The sequence below is a fragment of the Penicillium verrucosum genome, assembly GCF_028828655.1.
Source record: "Penicillium verrucosum strain IBT 35672 chromosome Unknown utg000001l_segment0_segment0, whole genome shotgun sequence".
Lineage (NCBI taxonomy): Eukaryota > Fungi > Ascomycota > Eurotiomycetes > Eurotiales > Aspergillaceae > Penicillium > Penicillium verrucosum.
In genome coordinates, this window is record NW_026643210.1 from 14,282,699 (window position 1) to 14,295,207 (window position 12,509).

Below are 12,509 nucleotides of genomic sequence, written 5' to 3' on the forward strand. Positions count from 1 at the left end.
ACAGTATATGGCAAAAGTATTTGCTCCGGGACATTCGGTGTTTATTCTACGTAACTTGATAGTAGTCTAGAGATGGAAAAACATGGGACGCATGGATCTATTCGAGAGTGAACGAATTCACATCCACATTGCTACCCAGTAAGCTGTTTAGATAGGAGAGATCCTCGAATGGTTCCTCAGATAGCCTAGACTGTTCCCGAAGCAGCAATCTTAATGGTACCATCAGTCTTTCCAGACCGATCCAAGCTCTTACTCTCCATCTTCTGGAGAATATCCTGACCGGAAACAACCTCTCCAAAGACAACGTGCTTGCCATCCAAGTGAGGAGTTTTCACAAACTAATTCAGTCAGCACAACCCGTCTCCAACCTAATTTTGGCATAGCTTCGACTGACAGTAATGAAGAACTGAGAACCATTGGTGTTGGGTCCAGCATTTGCCATCGACAGCAATCCACCCTTAGTATGTTTGGTCTGGAAGTTCTCATCCTCAAACTTCTCGCCGTAGATAGACTTGCCGCCCGTGCCCTAAAAGAGAGAATAGAAATTAGCCGGAAGCTCGGATTTCGCCGTGATCCCGCTACTGACATTGCCGCGTGTAAAGTCACCACCCTGGGCCATGAACCCGGCAATCACACGGTGGAAAGCAGAGCCGGAATAGCCGAAGCCCTTTTCGCCTGTTGCGAGAGCGCGGAAGTTAGTTGCGGTCTTGGGGACGACGTCGTCATAGAGTTTGAACTCGATGCGACCCCAGTTGTCCACTGCTTGGTGTTAGTCTCGCTGGATTGAGATGAGAGAGTGGGCTTACCCTGGCCGCCAGCTGAAGTGTATTCAATATCAAAGTATGGGTTGGACATGATTGAAATAGTGGAAATAGACGAATTTGAGGTAAGATGGGAAGTACAAAAGGAGACGGATGAGCTGGAAGTGGGCGGGGTATTTAATGAGGGGCTCGGATCTGGGGTCATGCAGGAATGAGGTCATCTTAGAGTTATATTATACAAGTTGGACAGACATTGAATACGTTGAACATGGATTGGACATATTGTACAAGTTGGTAGAACACAGTTGGACATGCATTGAACAAGGATTGGACATATTGTACAAGGATTGTACAAGGTTTGGTGTTAGATTCATTGGTCCCCATATAGTTCTGATTATACCTCGACAATTTCAACATCACTTGAGGAACCGTTCAAACCTTTGTTTCCTGCTTAGGATTTATTAACATTTTTCTTAGTGGGATCAATATTTCAAAGGGCTTTTTGAAATTTGTTTCATTGGATTGAGAGAAAGAAACCGTTGAGCGTCACAGGCATCTCCGCAGAGATGCTGTTCTTACGAGCACAAGATTACTTGATGGCACATATTTGAGTGCAACCCAATATTCTTACATTGAGTAAAAGAAATACAAGAACAAATTCACGTGAAACCAGTAGAAATCAAGAGAACAGGGAACAGGTGGCTGTCTTCACTGTCGCATTCCGTGCGTTGCCACCGAAATCGTGTTTCATCTACTCCTCATCAATGTTGTCGTCGAGGTTGGCGTCCTCGTCTGCGTCTTTGTCGGCTTTCTTGTTGGCATCCTTGTTGGCGCCCTTGTCTGCGTCCTTGTCGGAGTCGCTGGTATCGAAAGGGACGCTCTTCCCCATTTTGATGTTCAGACGTGACCACTGTTTCTTGACAGTGCCCACGGGCTTTCCAGCATCCTTAGCGACCGCAGGCCAGTCGATCTGTAAGATAGCCCAGTTAGTCAATGACATGCTTTCGGGTGGTGTGCCATCATAATGTGTGCCATAATGTGTTCGATTAGGCATGTGAAGACAACTTAGAAACACTTACCTTCATCCCAGTGGACATCTTGACGCATTTCCACAGGAACACCAGGTCCCGGTGGATGGTAGAGTGTGGGACTTTGGCGAGGGAAACTTTGGCCTTGGCCGGGGTGCGCTTTACGATCCCCGCCTTGACGGGCTTAGTGGCTTTCTTTGAGATGGTTTGTTCTTTTGCCATTTTGATAAGATGAAATGAAATGTAGTTGCGTAAGAATGAGCTGGAAGTAGAAATATGAGAGATGTTTGACGAAGATGAGAGATGAGAGATGAGAGATGAGAGATGAGAGATGAGAGATGAGAGATGAGAGATGAGAGATGATGCTTGACGAAGAGAGAAGGAGGAGGAAGAAGAGGAGGAAAGGTGAGTGTTTGCCATTCATACCCGGTGCTGCTGCGTTGCGTTGGCTCAAGTTGCCTCGACGATTTCATCCCATTACATATTCAAAGGGGTTACACTTTAAGCTGTCGCGCTCAAAGAAACTGTATAGTGGACATTATGAGCTCTTCTGGCTCTGGCTCCGTACTGGTCCTGCGCCATCAGATCTTCTAGTACTGTACTAGGACATACATCATGATAAGTAACCGATTTGAATGAAGCAGAAGAAATGCTAGACAACGACCGTCGTCTCACTAGAAAATAGAAAATATAAATGGTATATCTATTTAGCTGTACTCCAGAAGGAAAGAATATCAACATCTTGCCGTAACTCGGCCACACTAAATTCTACATAGGCTCAAGGCAAAGAGATACCAGCCTTTGCAGGCAGAGTTATGATTCCTCGTGTCTCCTGTCCATGATAACAACATTGAGTATCCAAGTTGTCACGTGAGCCAATAGCATAATATTCAACGCTATTAGCATGCCTTATTCAGGTACTATTGAATATCCAATGATAATATCCCAAATATCTGCAACAGTAATGTATGTACTTTGTGGATGTTGGGATGTTGTATGTTGTACATGAAAAGTACTGTGCCAAGGAGCTAAAGTGGAGCAAGATCATCTCGATAAGATAAACCTTGCACAGCCACAAGTCCAAGGAATTTATTTCTCTCTCCTTACATCAAGCGTTTCTTTCATCCCATTCACCCAATCCAGCCCATTCATCTCATTCATCATGGAGGAACATTTGCGTCACAGTCTTTCCAACCACCCTCATGCCTTCCAGAGCTTGCATCACAGTCATAGCAATTCACCGCACCGGACCGACAGAATGGCTCCACTTTCCATCAACGAGGGGACCACAACCGCCCTAGAGCACGAGCTCACCACCATGCAACAACACCGTAGTGGCAGTTCAAGCGATGAAGAAGGTCAACCCCCGCCACGTTATACCCCTGAAAGCGACCCATTCCAACTTGCCTCAAAACTGAAGACCGAGGATGAGATCCGGCAGATGAAAGCCAATACTTCGCGGAAACGGGATTCCACCACCACAAGCAAAAGCCGGAAAGTGGCTTCCATAGTGAAAGACACTGCCCATCTTGGAAAGCAGGCCTTTGTCACCAAGAAGCTACAGGGATTCTACGAGTCTCAAAATGAAAACATTGAGCGCATGCTGAAACCCGTCGAGGAGCACCGGCGTGCCGCCCGCGAATTGAGCGTCGACAACCGTCTCAAGTACCGGATCGCTGTTTACGGTAGTTTTGCCGCGAATATCATTCTCTCAGTCATCCAGGTATACGGTGCCGTGTCATCCGGATCGCTCTCTCTGTTCACCACCATGGCCGACGCCGTCTTCGACCCCATGTCCAACCTGACCCTCCTGCTGTGTAACAAGGCTGTCAACCGTGTTGACCCACGCAAGTTCCCGGCTGGGAAGGCCCGCATTGAAACAGCTGGAAATATCTGCTTCTGCTTCCTTATGACAGCTGTCTCTTTCATCATCATCGCTTTCTCTATTCGCGAACTGATAACTGGCTCCGAGGAAGAAACCCAGTCTTTCCACCTTCCCTCCGTCATCGCTGTCGCCGTCGCCTTTGCCACGAAATTTGTCCTTTTCCTGTACTGCTGGGCCCTGCGCAACCAGGTTTCTCAGATCCGCATTCTATGGGAGGATCACCGAAATGATCTGTTCATCAACGGGTTCGGTATTCTGACCTCCGTCGGTGGCAGTAAGCTGCGTTGGTGGATTGATCCTATGGGTGCTATTATCCTGTCCGTGCTGGTCAGTGCGCTGTGGATGCACTCCGCCTATGGCGAGTTCCAGTTGCTCGTTGGTGTTACTGCCGACACTAAGATGCAGCAGCTCATCACTTACATCTGTATGTTCATTCCCTTTCGGTTCTTTTGGACTCCTGATAAAAACCAGTTTACTAACATTCCTATCAGCCATGACCCACTCTCCTGTCATCACTGCCATTGATACCGTCCGTGCGTACACATCTGGCCCCCGTCTCCTCGTCGAGGTGGATGTCGTCATGGACGCAGAGGCATCTCTGCGTGCCACCCACGATGTCGCCGAGGAGCTCCAGATTAAGCTCGAGTCGCTTCCCGATGTTGAGCGTGCCTATGTGCATGTTGACTACGAGACCACCCACAAGCCTGAGCATTCCCTGAAAAAGGAGCTCTAGATATAATTTGGATTGGCTTTTTCATTTTGGAATGCTTTGGCTCTCAAATCCACCACAATTCTAATTTTCTATTATATTTTATTTGGGAAACGAGAGCGTTATCTGACTGTTTCTTGTTTCAATACAATGTTCTTTCGTGGAATGGATAAATCCTTCCATTTTGGCAACTCGTCACCCAACCCAGTTCCCCCCATTGCCCTCAGCCAGTAAATACAAATACCCCCTCCCCTCTATTTCTCTCTCTTCCAACCCAGCACGGGTCCTGCGTGCAGCACCTGAACATTGCACCTTTGCGGGGCGTTCAGGACGAATAACCCTTATGGTGAAACCAAGCAAGTTCATCCAAGATTAGCTAGAACTCCAATACAAAAGAAGGAAACACTGTAATGTAAATATTAAATCATTCGAGACTATTGGACAACCTACAGGTAGAGACTAGCAGTCCCGGTTGTTGCACACTATGATATCAAATCTCTCGCATATATTGCAGGTTCCTCTTCACGATCCACTCACAATACAAGACATCATGCATACTCCATATCGAATTTCCCCTAACAGCATAAATCAATTTCCCATTATTCGTCCTACCCAATGCATACTCAACTTGCCGAGTGGGAAATGATCAGCACGGCGTACAGCATTGTACATCATACATCCAATAACTGCAATGCACCATACCCCTTGTCAGCCCAACAACTACAGTCTATAAAAACCACACATCACGCCATACCCCAGACTCCCGAGCATCATCTCAAGCATTCCCATCTTCACCATACTACCTACCATACAACCATACAACCCCACCAAGCCCCATTCCAAACCAAACCAACCGCAATGCTCCACCTAAAATCCCTCCTCACCCTAACCCTCACCCTCACCCTGGCAACCAGCATCACCGCGATTAACGCAGCCTCCACCTGCGACGACGCTTATAACAAATGCGTCACCACCCCAGACGCAAACCTCTCAACATGTTTCTCTGACAGGGAAGCCTGTCGCCATGGCCAGATCAATTCCCCTGCAGAGCGCTCGGTCTCCGATGAGGATGGTTGTCAAGACGCCTTTAACAAGTGCCGTTCGGCTCCTGGTGCCAATATCTCTACCTGCGTCTCTGAAAAGAGGGCCTGCGATGAAGGGGAGGACGAGTAGGGTGGTTGCAGCGTCGGTGCTTTTTTCTGTTGTTTTCTTGGGGGTTTGTCTAATTGATGTACTTTCATGATATGTCTTTGGAAACTCTAGATTGTATATGAGAAATGTGCCAAGTGATAGTATGAGGTAAATGGCCAAATCTAGCTCTGTGAGTATCGACAGAGATATGGACACTCTAGTTATCCAAGTGATGAGACATGTCGAAGTTCCTCCACCTTGCGTAGTAAATAGGTATTCAACTGTCCACACAGACCCCTAAAAAAGAACAGTCTAGAGCGAACAGTAAAGATAAAATTGAGATTGAATCTCATACAATGGTTGGGGAATACAAAAGATGAAATATGATACTGTTTACAGCAAAAAAAAAACTCCCACGAAAATGAAAATAAGGATGATCATAAAAATGATTCCAGAAAAAAGAATAATAATCTAAGCAGACTGTTCAAAGAGCGCGATGGTAGAGCAGAAGTTACTCTTATTCGGCTTCTGCGGGACCAGAGACTTACCACTGGACGAGGTAACCATGTTGACAGCAGCCTTGGTGCTAAGACCATACAGCTTGACATCCGAACAGTCGACCTCAACCATGTTCTCCTGGCAGTCCTCAGAGTTAAGACAGGACTGGGCGTAGTTCTCGAAGAAGCTGTAGAGACCGGCGCCGTAGACAAAGACGTCCGAGGAGCCGAGGACACGAAGACCCCAGGCCTTGCGGCAGGAGTTTGTCTTGCAGTTCGAGAAGTCGGGGTCGTTCCACGAGTCTTGCGGGGTGTATGGGGTCAACGCGGTCGGGTTGGATTGGTAGTATGGAGTCTCAGTTTGGATGAGGCCCATGAAGACGTTCTTAGCGCTGGAGACTTGGTAGTTGTACAGCTGGTGGTGCTCCGAGGAGGTACCCCACAGCCAAACGGGGTTCTGCGACTCGATAAGCACACCACGGCCGGTGTAGACGTTGATCTGGTTGTGATCCTTGAGGTCGAGCTCGTGGTCCGCAGTCCAGAACCACGTGTTCTCGAGGTAGACGCTACCCTTCTGGGTGACGTGCAGAAGCATGAAGGCGGCCATGCACTCCTTCTTGGGCGTGGTCTTCTCCTTGGGAGTCTTGGGGCAGGTGTCACTCTGCAGCTCGGTACCAGCGGCACCACCGATGCGGAAGTGGACATCCCACATACCGGCGGAACCTTGGGAAGAGCCAGCAATGTTCCACTCCATGAGGATGGCACCAGCCGCGGGGCCCTTGGTGGTAATGATGAGGTCGCTCATCTCCACAGAGCCGGTGTCACCCTTTTGGCCGACCTGGAAGACAGGAACGGGGTTCTCTTGGTCGGCGAACTTTTTACCGTGGGCCATGAGCATGGGCCAGATCTCACCAGTGATCTTGATATCCTTGGGGACCTTGATCGTCGAGGTGATGACATAGGCACCGTGATCGAAATAGATAACCTGACCATCCTTGTAGCTGTCAAAGATCTTCTGGATGGCCTCAGTGTCGTCAGTGGTTCCGTCACCCTTGGCACCAGCAGACTTGACGCTAACGAAAGAAGAAGCTGCGACGTCCTCGTACAGAGGCTTGGAGCGTTCGAAGATAGCACCGCCCTTGAGCAGGCTAGCGGGCTTGGAAGCAGTCTTCAGAGTGCTCTGGGTGCGGGCAGAGGAAACGGGCGCCGCGGCACCGCAAGTGGGGGTTCTGCTATCACTACCGGACTCAGGGGCCTGGCTAACTTGAGAGCTGCTGCTAGTGGTTCTAGCAGGCGCAGCAGCAGAGGTGACAGGGACAGAAGGTTGCTTAGCAGAGACGATGCTAGAGGGCGAAGAACCAACAGACCCCGCACGGGCCTCGGTGGAAGGAGCAGCTGCTGGAGTGGGTTGCGGCACTTCGGAAGCCTCAGAGAGGACACTGTTCGTCGGAGGAATGAAATCAGGTTTGGAAGTGCGCTCAGAATCACTGCCGGGACCAGCAACCGGGGCAGGCGAAGGAGCGGGAGCCGATCCAAGTGATGCAGTCTTCGCCGGGGCAGGAACGTCAGTGCCCGCAAGACTGGGGCTGGGACGACCGTAGGAAGCGGAACAGGCAAGGATAGTCTCGGTAACGGTCTCGACAACGGTGACCAGCTCAGGCTCAGGCGCGCTGGCGCGCTTGTTAATAGTCTTGGACGGGGTGTAGGTGTTACCCTGCACCCAGTTGTCGACGACAGAGCCACCTTCCAGGATGGTGTTGCCATCAACACCAGCGACAGCAACCTTGGAGCCAGAGAAGTCCACGTTATCCAAAATGAGATCACCACCGCCAACGGGGATACTCTTCTGGGTCCAAGCAGTGACGATACCAGTGGGGGTGTTGGTGAGCTTGCTGTCCAGCATCAAGACCGAGCCAACAGTCTGGTTGGAAGGCGAGGTTGACATATTCAGACCAACCTCACAGTTGTTGATCTTGACCGACTTGAAAGTCCAGGCCCAGTTCCAGTTCATGAAGATGGCAGTCTGACAGTCGTTGAAGACCAAGTTACGGGTAGTGAACTGTTGGTTACCAAGGAACATGCCGTAGTTACCGCCGTTGAAAGTCAAATCGGACATGAAGCCACCCGATCCGTTGTCCATGAAGATACCCTGCTGCTTGTTGCCGTCACCACCACCCTTGACCATCTCGAAGCGAATGTTCTGCAAGCTGGTAGCCTGGCCGACCTGCCAGTGGATACCTGCACCAGCGCTAGCGGGGACACTGGTCAGATCAATGACCAAGTTGCGAATGGCGCGGAAGAAGTTGTTCTGGTTGGTGAACCAATTGTCGCCGTTGTCCTCGTAGGGATCGGAATCAATCACTGCCATACCCGCGAACTTGGCGGAGGCCTTGATGATGGGCAGTTCGACAGCATCACCCACAATCTGGGTGTAGTAGTACTGGACGATGGGCTTCGAGACCACATAGGTACCAGGTGGGAAGTAGACGATAGCAGGAGTGGTGGTAGAGGAATCACAGCCCTTGCCACATCGGCCTCCCGAAGAAATAGCCTTGTTGATAGCGACAGTGTCATCAGTGGAACCATCACCTATGATATAGTTAGCATGTTGTCCGAGGGTATAGAGCTTAGATGAATGACTGACCCTTGGCACCAAAGTCCTTCACATTTCGGAAGATCTTGTAGTCGGGGCTCTTAGCGAAGGGAACGACACCCTGACGCTTAACATCGGCGACCCAGTAGCTTGAGGCAGCGGTTGTCTTTTGAGTAGTCGCCAACACGTTGTTAACGGGGGAGACGGGAACGGCGACTGGCACAGCTGCGACCAAAGAGGCTGGCAAACCGAGCAAAAGGAAGATATGGGCGATAAAGATCGCGATGGATGTTTGTAAAACGGCCATATTGACAATGAGTAGCGCTGGACCAGCAGCGAAGTAGGTAAAAAAAAAAAAAGAAGGATGTCTAGGGAATGAGGATAGTTCAGCAACCAGCACTGCAACAGTCGAAATAAGAATCAAGTCCAACGCTTGACCAGCAGCGATATGTAGGAAGAAGAGGAAGATCTAAAGAGTCAATCTCCAGCAGACTTCCTTCCCAAAAGAGATAAGAACAATGAAATATTCCAAAAAATGAATGAATAGGATGAATATGAAGGGAATGAAGAGAATGAAGGAAATGAATAGGAAATAGGCAGAGACAGAGACCAAGACCAAACATAATGATACGGGATGATAATCATACCTCTAACAAAACAAGAAGCGTTTGCAAACTTCCCCTTTTCAACCAATCACACGCTCCAGAGCCCTGAAGTCCACCACACCCCACCAATCACAAGCCCAGACTTGACGACCGCGTTGGAAGCTTGAAACGTGATAGTCTGCAGTTGAAACAAAGATCGTGTTGCAGATTTGACTCGGCTAACTAGCGTAGATGTTTCGAATGGTAATTTTATAAGGGTCGCTTTGAAAAATAGGCACTGTCCAATAGTTATAGTAGAGCAGAAACAACCCTTCAAATGAAAAAGAAAAGAAAAGAAACACACAAAGAGGGTGTGTTGTAGAGAGTACTCAGGGTCTACGCGCTATATAACTAGATCCGTAACCCAAATAGGATCGGCCGTGTCATCCATTCCAGTCATCTGAGATGCAAGTTACGCTCACAGGGGAACCAAGGACGAGCATTGCAAGTTCTCGCGTATCACTTGGCCCTTGACCCGGGTGGATCCCCCTGTATAATATGCAAGAATTAAATAGTGTCGATGATAGTCGATTCCCCGGGGATTGTTGTTGAAGAACATCAAGGGCTATTCCATTTGCTTCAAATTGCATATTTGTGTCTACATATGTACTATGTTACTATGTTTCTGTGTAATGTACACATGTAACACAAACCATACTCGACACCTCAAGTCAAGAGGTGGATATCCCCCCGCGTGTTGTCAGGGGGTGTTCCGAGTTATGGATGAACATTCCGAGTGTTTGAAAGATTCCTGATGACGGAGAACACAAAAAACAAAGTCATAACATGACCAGTCCACGACACCTGGAATTCCTTAAGGTCAACAACTTAAGGGTTTGGCTTTTGTGATTGTAAAGGTAAGAGAGAGGGGGAAGGTGTCTAGGCCAAGCTTTACTCCCCTCCCCCTGAGCCAGGATCCGGACCCGCTCGGGATTGCTTTGCCCTTTTGATTTTCAGTGTCTCGTTAGTATTTTTGTGTCTCGTTATTTTTTGTCTCGTTATTTTTTGGTCTCCTTATGTTTTGCCCCCTGTTTCGGGCAGAATTGACCTTGTAAGGTTTTGGCGGTGTCGGCCTCTGACTAATCATTCCAAAAATAAGGGCTTGGCCCCGGGGGCTAATATTTGCATAGTGTAGTGCCCAATGCAGAGCCTCATGTAGAATATACAAAGTTGTACACTGGAATCCAACTCGAAATAATTGTATGAGCTGGCAAGGCTACGTCGTAAATTCTCTACATATTTAAAATTTTATCCGCCACGCGTCCTAGTGGACACGGTACGGACCGTGTTTTGGACCAGCTGGCGTGGCTCTGAAGTGGCGAAATCCAACGCCACTATACTTAAACCTAGGTACGGTACCTACGTAGTCATACGCTTGATAACACGCGCCAGCCTACGCATCCCCTCGGTCAAATGTCCTGGTTCTTCCCACGCAAAGCAGAGGCGCAGATGATCCGCAAACCCCTCATCGATCACCTGGTCTCCCGGAACCTGGAACACATGACCAGGGGATACACGCAACTTTTCTTCGCTCTGCGCTAGTTCGACTACGTCCGCGGCCACCAACGGCGCGGGTAGACCAATCCACATAAAGTAGCCTCCGACTGCGGCGGCCGATGGTGGGATTGTGACGCCCAACGGCACCAGATGCTCCTGGATTGCTGATAACAAGGTGTGGTAGCGTTCGGCGTATTTCGGTTGGAGGACATTGCGGATGTGGTTTTGTATGATGCCTGTGGGGAACATCTGGTCAATGATAGCGGCGCAAAGATGGGAAGGAGCGCCGCCTGAGCGGGAAGAGCCTCTGCAAGCGATATCGGGTCAGTTTGCGAATCCGAATCCGAGAGGAAGGATGGTCAGTCAGGTATCCCCAGGCGCTGCCTCGTACGTTTGTGATAATCCATAGGCAACTTTTTCCGACGCCTCAGCCCAACCCGTGCGTGCCCCAGGCCCGATCAACTTGCTGAAACTGCCGTTGCTTAATGCGTGTCCCCATTCATCCTGTGGACCACCGTCTAAGTAGCGGTCCACGTCGATGATGCGCGGAACAAACGCGTGGTTGCCGAGATTCTCATCTACCCCCGGCTTGGCTGACCACAGAAGGAAATCGTACACATCATCCGTAACGATCAGCGCATCGTACTGACGAGCGAGACGAACAAGCGCCTCACGTCTCCGCAGCGACATAATCTTCCCCGAGGGATTCGCGAACGTCGGCACGGCGTAGATAACATGCTTGTAGATTTTGCGCCAGGGGCGGGGCGGTTTCAGTTTCTGCAGGGAAAGAGGGGCAGGGTCAGTCCGGGACTCAATAAACGATGGCACAGTGGCATGGCACGGTGACAGCCATCAGGTCAACTATCACCCATGGGCCCAGGATTGTCCTACCGGCTCAGTATTCCCATCGCGCAGGGCAACCTCTTCCGCAGCACATAACCCGCTCTCCAGCACCGCTATGTCGACCCCCTCGTGATCCTCGGGAACCCCGCGTAAGCGCCCGGCGAAACCGGCGTCGTCCAAGATGCGCGCAGCCAGGTGGTACGTCGGTGCGACCATCCATACATTCCGCGTGTAGACCGGGTCTGTGAAGGTTTGCAGCACACATGCTAGGTTCTGGCTGGCCCCGCCGGTGATGCAGATGCGCTGCGACGAAACGGGCTCGCGAGGCTGATAGAAATCGCTCAGCCATGCGGCTATGTGTGTGCGCAGCGGTTCGTATCCTTCATCGGGGGGCGTAGAGGAGGGCTGGGTTTGCGATCGAGCGATTGGATAGTACGGTTGTGGCGGAATGGCTCAGGATGGGGGCGGGGAGGAGCGTGGGGTTGGGCCAGCCAGTTAGGAGGTCGATGGGCTGATCGGGGGAGACGGTGGGTGTCATTATAGGATAATCAATGCGATGTAGATCGTGAACATTATTTGCTTATGTATAGGTTAAAATGAATAGTTGAATGCTTGGGGTTTAAGCGCTTGGGCTTCCGCGGTTAAGGATGTGGCGAGGTGGGCACTGATGCATCCGAGATCGGGAAGTGAACGGTTCAGGGGGGGTAAATAGATACAGGAACACGAGAATTGCCCGGGATGGTTTATATTGCGAGATCTATATATACAGATATTGGAGTTTGGTTCGAGCATATTTTGAGGTATATTTTAAGTACATTTATCTCAAGTTTACATGCACAAAGTACCTGGGTGTCATGGAGAGAGAGGGATGGATATATATATATATAACTCTATATATATAGAGTATCAAGGCACGTCATA

General features: G+C 49.7%; 6 protein-coding genes across 6 annotated transcripts; 2 read left to right on the forward strand and 4 right to left on the reverse strand.

Moving 5' to 3' along the window:
- Positions 1-185: 185 nt before the first annotated feature.
- On the reverse strand, positions 186-855 carry N7516_005286 (uncharacterized protein; the record flags this gene model as incomplete). The annotated part of the gene is made up of 4 exons (XM_057218006.1): positions 186-338; positions 395-526; positions 587-759; positions 807-855. 4 exons carry the CDS (start codon positions 853-855, stop codon positions 186-188), a joined length of 507 nt encoding a protein of 168 aa, XP_057079889.1.
- A 657-nt stretch (positions 856-1,512) lies between these two features.
- Positions 1,513-2,011, reverse strand: N7516_005287 (uncharacterized protein; the record flags this gene model as incomplete). Its single annotated transcript, XM_057218007.1, has 2 exons — positions 1,513-1,731; positions 1,841-2,011. 2 exons carry the CDS (start codon positions 2,009-2,011, stop codon positions 1,513-1,515), a joined length of 390 nt encoding a protein of 129 aa, XP_057079890.1.
- A 940-nt stretch (positions 2,012-2,951) lies between these two features.
- On the forward strand, positions 2,952-4,407 carry N7516_005288 (cation diffusion facilitator family transporter; the record flags this gene model as incomplete). Its single annotated transcript, XM_057218008.1, has 2 exons — positions 2,952-4,098; positions 4,166-4,407. The coding sequence occupies 2 exons, from the start codon at positions 2,952-2,954 to the stop codon at positions 4,405-4,407; spliced, it is 1,389 nt and encodes a 462-aa protein (XP_057079891.1).
- An 834-nt stretch (positions 4,408-5,241) lies between these two features.
- Positions 5,242-5,556, forward strand: N7516_005289 (uncharacterized protein; the record flags this gene model as incomplete). Its single annotated transcript, XM_057218009.1, has 1 exon — positions 5,242-5,556. The coding sequence occupies one exon, from the start codon at positions 5,242-5,244 to the stop codon at positions 5,554-5,556; it is 315 nt and encodes a 104-aa protein (XP_057079892.1).
- A 429-nt stretch (positions 5,557-5,985) lies between these two features.
- N7516_005290 (uncharacterized protein) lies at positions 5,986-8,911 on the reverse strand (the record flags this gene model as incomplete). Its single annotated transcript, XM_057218010.1, has 2 exons — positions 5,986-8,600; positions 8,656-8,911. 2 exons carry the CDS (start codon positions 8,909-8,911, stop codon positions 5,986-5,988), a joined length of 2,871 nt encoding a protein of 956 aa, XP_057079893.1.
- Positions 8,912-10,607: 1,696 nt separating this feature from the next.
- On the reverse strand, positions 10,608-12,126 carry N7516_005291 (aminotransferase-like domain-containing protein; the record flags this gene model as incomplete). The annotated part of the gene is made up of 4 exons (XM_057218011.1): positions 10,608-11,052; positions 11,137-11,522; positions 11,637-11,993; positions 12,025-12,126. 4 exons carry the CDS (start codon positions 12,124-12,126, stop codon positions 10,608-10,610), a joined length of 1,290 nt encoding a protein of 429 aa, XP_057079894.1.
- Between the last annotated feature and the right edge of the window lie 383 nt (positions 12,127-12,509).